Source organism: Cuculus canorus, chromosome 1, assembly GCF_017976375.1.
Source record: "Cuculus canorus isolate bCucCan1 chromosome 1, bCucCan1.pri, whole genome shotgun sequence".
Classification (NCBI taxonomy): Eukaryota; Metazoa; Chordata; class Aves; order Cuculiformes; family Cuculidae; genus Cuculus; species Cuculus canorus.
In genome coordinates this window covers 94015966-94029193 of record NC_071401.1, presented here as the reverse complement: position 1 = coordinate 94029193, position 13228 = coordinate 94015966, and the positions used below count along the sequence as shown (strand labels likewise).

The 13228-nt window shown below is 43.0% G+C and overlaps 1 protein-coding gene across 1 annotated transcript; it reads right to left on the bottom strand.

Annotated features, from left to right (window-relative positions):
• Positions 1 to 4796: 4796 nt before the first annotated feature.
• On the bottom strand, positions 4797 to 12707 carry HMGN1 (high mobility group nucleosome binding domain 1). The gene is made up of 6 exons (XM_054086118.1): positions 12550 to 12707; positions 12379 to 12411; positions 12262 to 12291; positions 11437 to 11487; positions 8201 to 8332; positions 4797 to 5679 (listed from the first exon to the last, which is right to left on the bottom strand). The coding sequence occupies exons 1-6, from the start codon at positions 12562 to 12564 to the stop codon at positions 5632 to 5634; spliced, it is 309 nt and encodes a 102-aa protein (XP_053942093.1). The 5' UTR covers positions 12565 to 12707; the 3' UTR covers positions 4797 to 5631.
• Positions 12708 to 13228: the final 521 nt, after the last annotated feature.

The following is a 13228-nucleotide window of genomic DNA, read 5'->3' as shown; positions in this document are numbered from 1 at the left end:
GCGCGCGCCTCCTCCCCGCTCCCTCCCCCGCCCTGCGCCGCGCGCGCGCACGCCTGGTTCCCTACCTCCTCTGTCTCTCTCTCTCCCCCACACCCGCCCCACTAACCCTTCCTTTCGCACCCCCCACCCCCCGCCTCCTCCACAGCGCTCGCGCTCTGCTTCCCTTCCCTCTCCGCCCTCCGCTCCCTCCTAAGGCAGCCGCGCAGGCGCCACCACCGCCACACGAGTCGCTGCGCAGCCGCCGCTGCCGTCACCTGCGGCCGGGCGCAGCACAAGGGCGGAAGGACACAAAAAGTAGTCCTCCAGCGCGTTTAGAGCTGGTGGGAAGGGGAGGGAGGCGTGTGTGTGTATATCTATCTATCTATCTATATGTGTGGTGGGGAATGAGAACAGTGAGGCACGCGGCAGGGAATACGAGCGAAAGGAGAGAAGGCGGTGCGGAAGGATCGCGTGAGGGAGGGGGTGGGCGGGGCCGCGCCGCGAGGCGGGGGAGGTGCTGAGGGGAGTCACGTGGCGCGCTGGGCGGTGCGGGAGGGCCCGAGGGTCTCGGCGGGCGCACGGTGTCCGCTGAGGGGGGCGGTGGCGGCGGCGGTTACGGCCGGGCGGCGGGGGCCATGCGGGGCCGGAGTGTGGAGGAAGAAGCAGTTACTGTGACCAAAAGTGGAGTGTTTTGATTTAAGCTAAAGCAAAGTTCAGTTTCACCTAAGTAACTGATTTTTGAAAGTCAGATAGAATGTCCCCGACAGCTTGATTTCTTCCAAGCAGCATTTCTCCAGACACTGTTCATTCTTTGGAGACGCTCACGCCGTGTGCTCGGTGTGATCTGTGCTGAGCAGCTGTGTCTGCTGCAATCCCCTCTGTTTGCAGCCTTTCCCATCTCCAGTGCGGGGTCAGGCAGAGCTGGAGCCAGCTCCAAATCACCAACGGATTTGACTGCTGTGGAGTTTATAATAACGTTAAAATCAGTCCTTGGAAAGTAATAGAATAGGCGTAACATTCCTGAGAAAGTTTATCCATCTGTGTATAAGTGGGAAATACATTCTGTCTCAGCTCTTGTCTCGCTGCAGACAATGGATGGAGATCACTCACTCATGTTGCCCAGGCCTGATAAAGGATGCTTGCTTTTTAGAACTCCCAAGACAACTCTTAGAGATTCTTATTTGCCAGCATTTTTGGTATCAAGTGGCCACCACGTGCTGTGGGGTCAGGAGCTTCATCTCAAAGCAGTGGCTTCTCCCGAGCCCACGGAGCTTGGGAATGGCTCTGGCCAGCAGCACAAGTGTATCATCAACCAGAGTGTAACCAAACCCAGTGTTTTTACACTCTCCTTGTAAATGCTCTTACACTCCTTGGGCACCTTGTCAAGGTTGCATCTGGTCCTAGCTGGTTCTTTCTCTTATCATTGCGCTAGTCCTTATCTGGCCTAATTAGATATAGTCACATTTTTCCCATTCTTTCTAACTGCAGCCTTGTTAAAAGTCCTTAGTTAAGCATAAGTATCCAGGCACAGGCTAGCTAAAAGTTATTATTCAAGCTAATCCTACATTTTAGTACTAAAATCCCCAAATCTATACATAATATTCAAATACGTAATAGGTTAGAAACTCCTAACGAGTAATGTCTTACTTCACTTCACTGCCATCAACCTTCCAAAGCCACCAGCTTTGCTTCACTGGAATTCGCTTTCCAAACAAAGCAGCTTTGCCCCAGTGCCCCACGCTGCCTCTCTACAAACAGGTGCCAGGGCCACCTCCACCCCACCCAGCTGTTTATGGGGGATTTTTTTCCTTCTAACTGTTGTTTCTCACCTCTGCCCAGCATAATTCCAATGTAAACATAGCAGTGGCTATACTGGTGGTGTATTTTAAATCTGACCTGTTCCTTTCTTTTTGCATTCACCACCTGTGGTGTTTTAGTGTGCACTTTCAGAACCTGTGAAGTTCAGTATTTTTACATCACATTGTAGAAATGTGCATGTGTTATATTAATCTCACAAACTCATATATGCTGTCAGCTTTGGACAAGGAGCTTTTGTACATCTGAGGTGCAGAGCAAGCAGCTGGCAGTTTCCCCAGACGCATCCTGGAGAGCAGACTGCTACCTCCACTACCTGCTCTTCACCACCTCCTGCAGATCCGTGGGGTTTGTTTTTTTGCATCCAGTATTGTTGTAAGCTCCAGCCACGTCATTCTTAAAGGCCACCTGCATTCCTCTTGATTTCATTGCCAAACACATCAGTATTCATTAGCTAAACTTGGATGCACTTCAGCATCCTGGCTGTGTGGTTCGTGTTTTAAAGAGCCATGATCTGGTTGACACTAAATGGTCAATTCCGAAATGGTACAGTGTGAACGTGGATGAAATGGCACTCTATCCAGTAGTAGCAGCACACGAATACAGTTGTGTAACTGCAAAGAAACATTTTGCTCTCTTCATGTCCAATGTTGAAATGGATGTTTCACTGTTTTGTGTGTGCACTGTGGTTCACTAGCTGTCACTCTGCTCCTTAGATGCACAGAGCAAATATATATCTGGTGTCATACAGGAAAGAATGCTTTTTCTGAAGTGTGCCCATGGAAATTCTTGTCAGATGAATTTAAATGCCTTCCACTCCAATTCTCCACAGGCAGAACTGACAGCTAGTGCCAATATATACAATTCCTCATTTTCCCAGTAGCCAAACTGGTGCTTTATTATAGCTACACACTGGCAATTTATGCTATGTAGAGGAGGGCACTAGTATCTGTCATTTATACAACATTATTCTTTATTGGGTAGTTGTGTTTAGCTTGAAATTAGATTTCTTTCCCCTCAAGTGAACCACTTGTGATGGCTGGAGAATGCTTCGAGAGGTTTATCTTTTTCCTCTCAAAGGGTGCCCAAATAGTAGCTATCTGCACAGTAATTAAGGAGCCTTTCCTGCCTGTATCTGCATGTGATCAGCTCTGGAGAATCATGCATTAAGAGCTGCAAAAGGTAAGCCCACCTACTGCAGCATCAATCAAAATTTGTGACGGATTCACAGACTCATTTACTACTTTATGTAGTTTCGAAAGCCTTTTTTTATTCTTTACCATATCAAGCGGGCTGTGCTACTCGTAACAGATCTAGGGCCTCTGATGCCACCACCTCTGTCCTTCTGCTAGCAGAAAAATCCCTCTCTCCTGCAAGAGATACACTGTCACTGATTTACACTTGCAGAGTCCTTTGACTTCTGTAATTAAGAAATAACTTTTTATCCCCAAGAGTAAATATTAGGGAACAGTTACAGTAGAGTGGATAATAGATAGAAGATGTTGAAAGCCAACAGGATGTCAACATCAGTAACTTAAAACACATGAAGAGTAGGCATTTGGTAAAAGGAGGTGAGAGGTTATTTTGGGTTATTTCACTGCAAATTTATTAGTCATTAACTGGTGTTTTTCACTTGCTAAAAGCTAAGTAAAGAATGTCATGTAGCTATGTCATGCTACTACTAAATGAAACCAATAAATAAAGTAACTGAGGGGTATAAAAAGCGGCATCCATGTACAGCTTTGGAATAGCCAAGAACCTGCCACTGCCAAAGCTAGGTGCACTCTGTTAGCAACACAGCTGTGGTGGAATTGCACCAGAAGCGTGTTGGAGGACATCCTCTATATAAGATGAAGAAAAATTAAACATTGCTTAAATATTGAAGAGGCAAAAAAGGTAAAATACATTCTCAAATGAAAGCATTCTTTAAGAAAAGTTAGAGGCAAAACAAGTATTTTTTTTTAGAAATAACTCTGTGACAATTTCGAGAAGCAAAACAAGTATTTTTTTTAGAAATAACTCTATGACAATTTCGAGAAAGCACCAAAAATATACAGGAGGCAGATACTGTGCTTGCAGGTGTTAGTTATCTTGGTCAAGGGGGAAAAAAGAAGAAACAAAGAATGAACGTTACTTTTTGATCTTGACTCCTCCCACAACAAGGCCGACAGTTGTCTAAATGTCATCAAATAGACCCGTAAGATAAAACCATGCTGCTGTCTGCTGCAATACAGCAAAATAATGTTAAGTGGGTGGAAAAACCCAAACCAAAACTGTGGGAGAACTGAAGGAGTGCTGTACTAGATTTGATTTTTTTAAGGTTAAGTAAGATATACTTAATATGCCCCCTGCTGAGGAAAGGCTGTTCAATCTTCAGCAAGATTGCTTAGGAATTGAGACTGTTTTGTACTATGTGAGTTAGCTCTCAGAACAGGTATGTTTTATTTGAAAGCACTCTGTCAACCTGCAACCTTACCCAGTAGGTACAGTTGCTCACCTCAAGAGCTCAGCAGCACCAAAAGGGAAGTTTTCTTGTGCTTCCCTCCCTGCTCCCACCCCAGGTTGTTTCACTGCTCATCCTCTGTGGGTTCCATTACATACACTTGGCCACCTAGGGGTGTTCACAGCCTAGGCTCATTTTTCCCCAGACATCTGAAGCTTTATTGATTTTAAGGCAGGAGAGGGGGAAGAGGATTGCTTTGTGCATCTTCCTTAAAGCAGTTATTCACACACAAGTGAGTATGCAAACTCTTGGCAAGCATCAGATGTTTTAATGTTCTGCATCTAACTACTGATTTTTTTAAGGCAACAGAACAAGCACTAGGCTAATCAGCTTTTAAAATGGAAGTCCAGATTAGGACTGCAACTGCAGTTTTCTACATGCTACTCCCTGCATTTCCACCTCTCTCCTTGAAAGTACATTTTTAATAACATTAAGAATATGGTTAAGAATCAAAACCTACACCAGTTGTCATAGTCAATGCAGGAGATACAGAAGCATCCTTTCATAATCCAAGATTTATTTGGTTTTTGTTTGGTGATCACAGACACTATGAACAATTTTACAGCTGTTTTTACTCACATAGTTTTTTAAATCTAAAAACTATAATTCTGCTTTTTTTTTCTAAGACCATTTCAAATATTTTTCATTTGATCTTTGTAGACAAGCTGTCCTTTAAAACTAGATGTGAAGTTCCAGTATCTCAAATACCGACACAAGTTATGTCTGCTAAACAGAAACTTTTACTTAAGCCAGTAAAGATGTAATAAAACTTTCCCATCTTTCGCATCACAGCTACAAAGTTGTTGGAAAAAAATAAAGCTGCAACTACCAAAAATAACTTTGTCACAGATATACATCACTCAGCAAGAAATCCAACACTAGGGAGCAGTTTTATTAGATAAGCAATTCTACCGATGGTACAACCACAGATAAATAACTAATATGTTAGGACATTCTCAACACGTCATTATGAATTCCAAAGTCTGATCTGTGTTACGCTTCATTTAATAGGATAGAAAAACTGTCCCTTACAGTCTAAGGAATGTGAAGCCTCATCAAGACTTCAAAGTCCTCTCCTTAATGTAACATGCCATTTATTTCTGGTTTCATAGAAAACAGACAACCAGTACATGATTTTACCACTTAAAAAATGCATTTACACTTATCTAAATATGTAAAAAAATGGGTTGAGTTGGGATTCTCTCCTTTTTAAAAATGTGTTTTCTAGAACTACTAAAAAACTTGCATTTACAAAATAGTTGATAAAAATATTCCTCTGAATTGTACAAGAAGAAACGTAGAAGGACCACCAATTAAAGACTTGGTAGCAGATGTTACTCAGACTTAGCTTCTTTCTCTACAGCTGCATCAGGTGCTGGGGTCTGAAAAAAAGAGAACAAAACAACGCTTCAATGCATAAAGTTTCTAAGTGTCTCAGCCTCTTATTTTGTACTATTTTTAATGCGAAAGTTAGCTAAATCGACACACAGAACAACCATGACTTGTTTGTATGTACCATGCTTTACAGTCTTAATAAATTGGTGTCACAATCTGCTTCTTTCTCTTACGTAACAACCTACTAAAACCAGCTGTCTTGAAAAGGCTTCTGTCTCCTCAGACATATCCGTATGAAGTTTAGAATGTTGCTATTGTTACTACTCAATATAAACTACAAAGGATTTTTATTGTTTTTAAAGAACAAAGCTCATTTCAATAACTATTGCCTTTATGACAGGAAAAGGGGGCTTTTTAACCTACTAAGATAAAATCCCTGCATACGGGGTGTTCAGAACAGACTCTATAGATATGTTCCACACATGTAAATTTCAGTGCAGCACTGTTAACATATTTTCAAATCCTACCACGTTTTAAAGTAACTAAGACCTGAAACACAGTACTGCATTACATTAAACTTAATTGTAAAATTACATTATATTAAACATAATTGTAAAAATGCATTCAGTGAAACTGAACTGCAGCAGCAGAGCTATTCTGTTTTCAAGTCTGGTCTCAATGTGCTGCACCTTGGCTTCCGAAAAAGTTCATACTGATTATAATTGTAAATCCGCTTAGACTGGAAAACTCACTGCAATTGCAACGTGGGTTAAAAAAAGGAATATAACATATGGATTAACATAAAAATTGTACTTAATTTAATTATACCGACGTTTTGCAGCATCACTAGCAGAACAGGCTGTTTAATCACAGTAGTAACCAAACAGGAACCCTAACACCCTTTTAGTCTTTACTGCCACCTGGGGGAAGCTTTAGAAGGATGAAGTAGGAAAGCCATTTCCTTTCCTAGGTGTCAGACTTTCTGCGTGTCACTGCAAGTCCCCACTGACCCTTCACCAGATCGTGATTTAACAAATTGCATCACTGACAGTATCGTCCTGACTGAAAACAGTAATGTCAAACAGGACAGACTATGCTTCTGTCTCTTCTAGTCTTCAATATCAAACCTGCAATTTTGGCTGGTGTGACCAGCATGAACATGTGCCCCAGAAGTCATTGCTCATTGCTTGTAAATTTACATATTCTCTGCACTAGTGCATTAAATAGGCCCTAGCTGAGAAACACTGCCAAATTTCACTTTTTCTGGTATTGCTGAAATACTACATGTGCAGATTAAAAGACCATGTTATGTGATAGGAACACAGAGCCAGAGCTATCCAGAAAGTAAAGCCAACTAAAGAGTTTATAGTTGGTACAACTTTTTCAAAAAGATCGCGCTGTAAGCTTGCAAATGTAAAACTGTTACCCCGAAGTAAGTTGTCTTGTACACTCAAGTACCACCCTGTAACTTACCCACCAAAACTAATCGCCTACTTAAAACCAACTCTTTTCCTCTACTGATAGATCACTGTGATAGAATTCAGATATTTTTTTTTCTATCTTTAAAAAAAGGCTTTTCAATGCAACAACCAGATATGAAGCATGAACCGCACATTTAAATTTGAAAAAATCATCTGACTATCTGATCAACAAACTCAACTGAAATAATTAAAATGAGCAAGGCATTCAGTATTGCAGAAACCTGAAACTAATTCTAGGCTTGCTACCACATGAAAACTTGTGTTTCATCCAGCTGTTTACACCCGCTCCAGTAAGAGGCACTACTTCTCCCTGCAGATCCTGTTCTAAATTTAAAACTAAATAATGTCCACATTCCAGAAAAAAAAAAAGTGTGGAGGATGTTTTAAGTTAGATAACCAGTGACTCCAAAAACTTCAGCAAAATGGTCATTTTAACACAGTATTACAGCCAAAACTCATATGGCGTATTAATTTCTTCAGGAATAGCAACTTCTACTAGTTCCTGCACCTTCTCTTCCACTCCTGCACCAACCCATCCCTTCCAACAGCGGTGCCTGCCTATGTGACTCCTGTAAATGTTCTTAAGTTTGGTTAAAACATTTCAACTTTGGGTCTTCAGTGACAACTGCTTCCAGTCCCGAGAAAATGAGCACTGCATTTGTCGAAAAGGTTTTGTAGCAAGGAGGAGCCTCTCTTCTAGTCACAGCAAAGGCAGACCCAAACCCTCCAAAGAGAGACCGCCCCCAACCCCGACACATAAACAGAGCAGTATCCCCTCTGTACACCCTATGTGTATTATTTTGCCAAGATCTACCAGCAGGCAAAACTGACTCTCTCTGAAAGACATTGTCCTATCTTAGAACTTTAGTAACATTCTCACCTTTTTCCTTAATTTCCGGGACTTATCACTGCAACTCTTATTGGGGCACCTTGAATTTTCCAGGCACATCCCCTGTTTTAATAGCCTACATCCTTCTTTTGGCAGAAACAGATTCTAAGAACAGTGTATGTTTTTGACAGATGTTTGGATAAACCGGTATAGTAAGTTATTCAGCTGCTTTGCAACAAAGAACACAGACAACTTTACCTCCTCACTTTTAGCTTCCCCATTTTCTGCAGGCAGGTTGTCCTTCGTCTGTTCCTGGTTTGTCTCTTCTGTCTGTTTTCCTTTGGGCCCCCTTTTCCCCTTTGATTGAGCTTTCTTGTCCTCAGATTTATCCTACAATGAAATAAATTTCCAGTAAGTAAATTCCTATTACCTACTAGGTAATCTTCGAAAATAATCAAATCCACACAAAACCAAGATGGACTTGCTAAACAGCAAGAGTTAGTACCAATAACCAAGAAGCTAAAGGCTCAACTGCCAAAAAACTTTTCCAAACTATATACGGACCATTTCAGGTAGTCAGGAAAACGAGAGAATCTAAGTGGGATGAGAAGATATGTAGATTCTGGTGGCCAGACAGAGCAATTTGTAATACATGATTTAACTTTGTGGCACATAAAAAAAACAGCAATAGAGCCTTTCCACTTTATAAATATAAAGCACTTAAAACTCTCTTTTTTTCTCTTATATTGATAGTTGGGACTTTCAGTAACTTAATCTAAACAAATGCATCACTTAAAAGTATAATTTTCAGAGCTCCTTTTTCAGGGTCTCAGTCACATCCTCTGTATCTACATGACTGTAGTTAGGTAGGTAGGGAAAAAGTATTTGTTCAAGAACTATTTTCATATAAATACATAATGCATCCTCCCAAGCATTCCTTACAGCAACCAAATGGTACAGTTTGCCCGTCCTCCAGCTGATCCCCCTACTTACAAAATACTCGTATCAGTTCAGAATTACATAAACACACTACTTTTGACACCATCTGTCAAACATTAAGTAATCATAGAATTATAGAATGGTTTGGGTTGGAAGGGACCTTGCAGATCATCCTGTTCCAATCACACCCTGCCATGGACAGGGACACCTCCCAGCAGATCTGGCTGCTCAAGGCCCCATCCAACCTCATCTTGAACACTTCCAGTGAGGGGGCATAATGATACTAACAAAAATTTTCAATAAATTAACCACTTTTTCTTGGCAGGTACAATGTGAAAGACTACCACTACAGTTATCTGCTCTAAAATGTATCTAATCATATTAAAAAGTGTGCATTTCATAACTATGTGCTTCAAATTACCTCCTTATTTGTTGTCTCTGACCTAAATTCACTCCAAGCACTGAAATTCTCATTTTTGTTTATTTTAAGTACTGTAGAAATGTGTATCTCAGATTACTATCAGAAACCATTTGGTCGTAAGTATTCCCTACTATCTTCACTCCAAGCATTCTTCTTTACAAAAACCACACAACTTCCTTATTTCACCTGTGTAGCTTTTTAATATTAGTACACTTCCTATTTTACATGAATGCTCATGAAAATATGGTTTTGTCAACTAACTGCAACTACTGAGATGTTCCAAGTGTTTTACACCACTAGATAAGAACATGCAGTAAGTTACATTACACATACAAGAGATGCAAGTTAAAAAAAACCCTAATACTGAGGTATCTTATGCCAGGTAACTAAATTATCAATATCCACAACACTTTAGAAATTCTTTACTCCTATTTTTTAGAAAAGATAATTTTTTTTAAATCTCAAGAGCACAAAGAAAACAGTTGCAACATGCTAATGGGAAAAAAAATAATTTTAAAAAGTTATAAAGGCTAAACTCAATATTACAAATCCAGGTAACAGACATTTCACAACACAAACTTCTATGTTTTGATTGTCAAAAATATGTTTTTCTTTATTAATATTTATTTAAAAATAATAATCACCAAGTAACTTCATAGTAAGAAAAATTTCCCCAACCAGTAAAAATACTGTCTGGAAAGTTTTAAGAAGTTACAAAATTGATGCAAAGAAGCATCTTTTGATAGATCAAATACACAAAAAAGATAATAATTTGTTTAAAAAAATAAAAATCTATCATTTGACTGGTCTGTAACAGTAAAATATTTCTGCAACCCATTTAAAGAAAGTCTACAAATAGCTAGAATTAGAGAAAGTGTACTAAAGTTGGAACAGTAAAACAAAATCAGAACAAAAGGTATTTTTACACTAATAACAAGAGAGTTTCCAGATGACAAAATATTTTAGTGGCATCACGAGTTTTAAGACAAAGAGGACCAAATGTAGAACAAGTTGTACGCTTATTTGAATTGCCAATGGTAAGCTTCTTCATATAATCATATTACAGCAGCATTCTGTGAGGGTTTTGTGCAAGGTGTCCTACTTAATATTCTAAGATGACAAAAATTTTTTGTGGTATCCTTGGTTTACACTAATATGTTCCCAGCTATGAACGGTGGAAACATTTCTTTCTAGAAGTAAAGTAGTTACAGGCAGCAAATCAGCATCATGTATTACCAGCTAGCAGCATTAAGAATCAGATGCACCGCACAAAAGACATTGGAAAAAAAGAGAATCAGAACGGAAGTAAAATTGGAGAACTTCTCTAAGTTCTTTGGGTTTACAACTTTGAGAATGGGAATGCACTAATATTCAAACCACTGGAATGAAAGTGTGTTACTGATAGGCAACTATTCAGTATGATTAATAAAATGAAAACAAAACAATTTGCAAAGCAGAGTTCTACATCAGTGTATCTGAAATGCTCTTCATCCATACATTAAAAAGTCTATAATCACGAAGGAACACTGAAAACCAACATATACCAACAAGCCAACAGATACACAGCCTCTTTTATTCCTCCCAAAACCCAAATAATTTTCCACCTCCGTTGCTGGCACTGTGTGGGCTATACTGAAAAACTGGAAGCTCAAACTAAACCATGCTTACTTACACATACACACACAGACCCATATGACAGACCACATAAATGGAACCTCAGATTTTTTTCAGTGTGTGCCCAAGTAATTTAAATACTTTTTCCTGTCCCCACACTCAGCTTTAAATTGTGAGCATATTTATTACAGTGCTGAAATATAATCCTATGCATAGTCGCTTCAACATTGTAGTCCTGCTCAGTACCAGACTACCAGCTAACACCCACGAATCAGTGCTCACGTTACTATGCCATACTTGAGAGCTTAAAGAGGACTACTCAAACAGTGGAGGAATGAACCTATAGACACCGTCAGAAGCATCTGAAAACGGTATTTCAGCAGAGTGAACATTCTCACAAGAAAGAGTGAAAACGCCCACATACCACCATGCTTCGATGACACAAAATGGGATGCCACCAGGCACCTGTACAACAGCCTCCACCACCTCCTGTCCCTTCCCTCTTCCCAGTGGCTCTCACCTTTGCCGGTAACTTTTTTGGTTTTGGCTCTGCTTTGGCAGGAGCAGGTTTCTGTAAAGAAAGAGCAAGCAAGAGAGCCCTTGGTAATCCCCCTTTTCAATACAGGAAGGCAACACACCCGCCCTTCTCACTGAGACCAGCCCTGTGGAGAACGACTTGGGGATGCCTGTTGATGAGAAGCTTGACATGAGCAGGCAGTGCATGCTAGCAGCCCAGAAAGCCTACCGTATCCAGGGCTGCATCAAAAGAAACACAGCCAGCAGGGCAAGGAAAGCGATTGTGCCTCCCCACTCCGCTCTGGAAAGACCCCACCTGGAGTGCTGTGTCCAGTTCTGGAATCCCCAAGGTAAGGAGGATATGGAACTGTTGGAACGGGTCCAAACGAGACCACAAAGATGATCCAAGGGCTGGAGCAGGTCTGCTATAAGGACAGGCTGAGAGATTGTTAAGCCTCAAAAAGAAAACGCTCTGAGGAGATCTTACAGCAGCCTTCCAGTAACTGAACAGGCTGCAGGAAAGCTGAGGAGGGACTTTTACACGGGTATGGAGTGATAGGATGAGGAGGAATAGCTTTAAATTGGAAGGGGGAAGATTTAGATGGAGAATTTCTTCACGATGAGGGTGGTGAGGCACTGACACAGGTTGTCCAGGGAAGCTGTGGCTGCCCCATCCCTGGAGGTGTTCAAGGCCAGGTTGGATGGGGCCTTGGGCAGCCTGATCTAGTGGAAGGCGTCCCTGCCCATGGCAGGGGGGTTGGGACTGGATGGGCTTTAAGGTCCCTCCCAACCCATTTCGTGGTTCTAGGACTCTCCCTGCTGTACTCACAGCGGACAGCCGCGCCGATCGCCTCTTCGGCTACAAGACAGGGAAAAAACAAACAGTAAAAAGAGAGCGAAACGACACGGTGTGCGGGCGGGAGGGCTGGGGCCCGCGGTCACCCACCTCCTCGGGGCGCTGTCCCTCCGCCACCGTCACCTGTAACACACACAGCGCGTGAGGCGCCTGCCCAGCCCCCACCCCCCCCACCCGCCGCCGAACCTTCCAGACCCCGTGGAGGGTGGGGGGGCTCGGGCTGCGGGGATCGCTCGGCCTCCCCGCCCCCACCCGCCCCACCTTTCTCTTGGGCATCGCGAGACCCCCGGGGCTGCTGCTGGCGGCTCGCGCCGGGCTGCTGCGCGCGCGGGGCACCTCACGGGCAGCCTCCTGGCTGCCGCCGCGCTGCGCAGGGCAAACTCCCCCCCACCCCGCCGCCCCCCCGCCATCCCAGCAGCGCCAGCGGCACCGCGGCAGGATCCAGCCGGATTGGGGAGGAGGGAGGGAGGAGGGAAGGGGGGTGGGTGCACCTCTCTAAGAGGCGGCTCCGCCCGCCGGGGGGGAGAGGCTTATGGCGAGAGACCCGGCCCCTCGCGCGCGGGAGGCGGGAGCCCTCTCGGATTGGCCAACCGCCTCGTCACGTGATCGTGCCTGGTGTCTGTCTGTCTGTCTGTCTGTCTGTCTGTCTGTCTGTCTGTCTGTCTGTCTGTCTGTCTGTCTGTCTGTCTGTCTGTCTGTGTGTCTCTCTCGCTCTTCCCCCCCCCCACCCCCCCGCGCGCGGGGAGTCCGACCCGGGGGCAAGGGAGGGGATGGGGAAAGGAGAAGGAGGAGGAGACAGAGGAGAAGGGAAGAAAGAGAAGGAGAGGGGAGGGGAGAAGGAGTAGAAGGGAGGGGAGAAGGAAGAGAGAGGCGGGTAGAAGGAGGAGACGGAAGGGAAGAAGGAGGAGAAGGACGGGAGAAGGGAGGGGGCAGCGCAGGA

Bases quoted from the DNA above. Each gene is read 5' to 3' on its own strand.
- HMGN1 (XM_054086118.1), bottom strand. The intron at 12,292-12,378 runs GTGGGTGACCGC...CCTGTCTTGTAG, and splicing joins AGGGACAGCGCCCCGAGGAG to CCGAAGAGGCGATCGGCGCG. The intron at 5,680-8,200 runs GTAAAGTTGTCT...TCTTTTTTTCAG, and splicing joins GGGAAGCTAAAAGTGAGGAG to ACCCCAGCACCTGATGCAGC.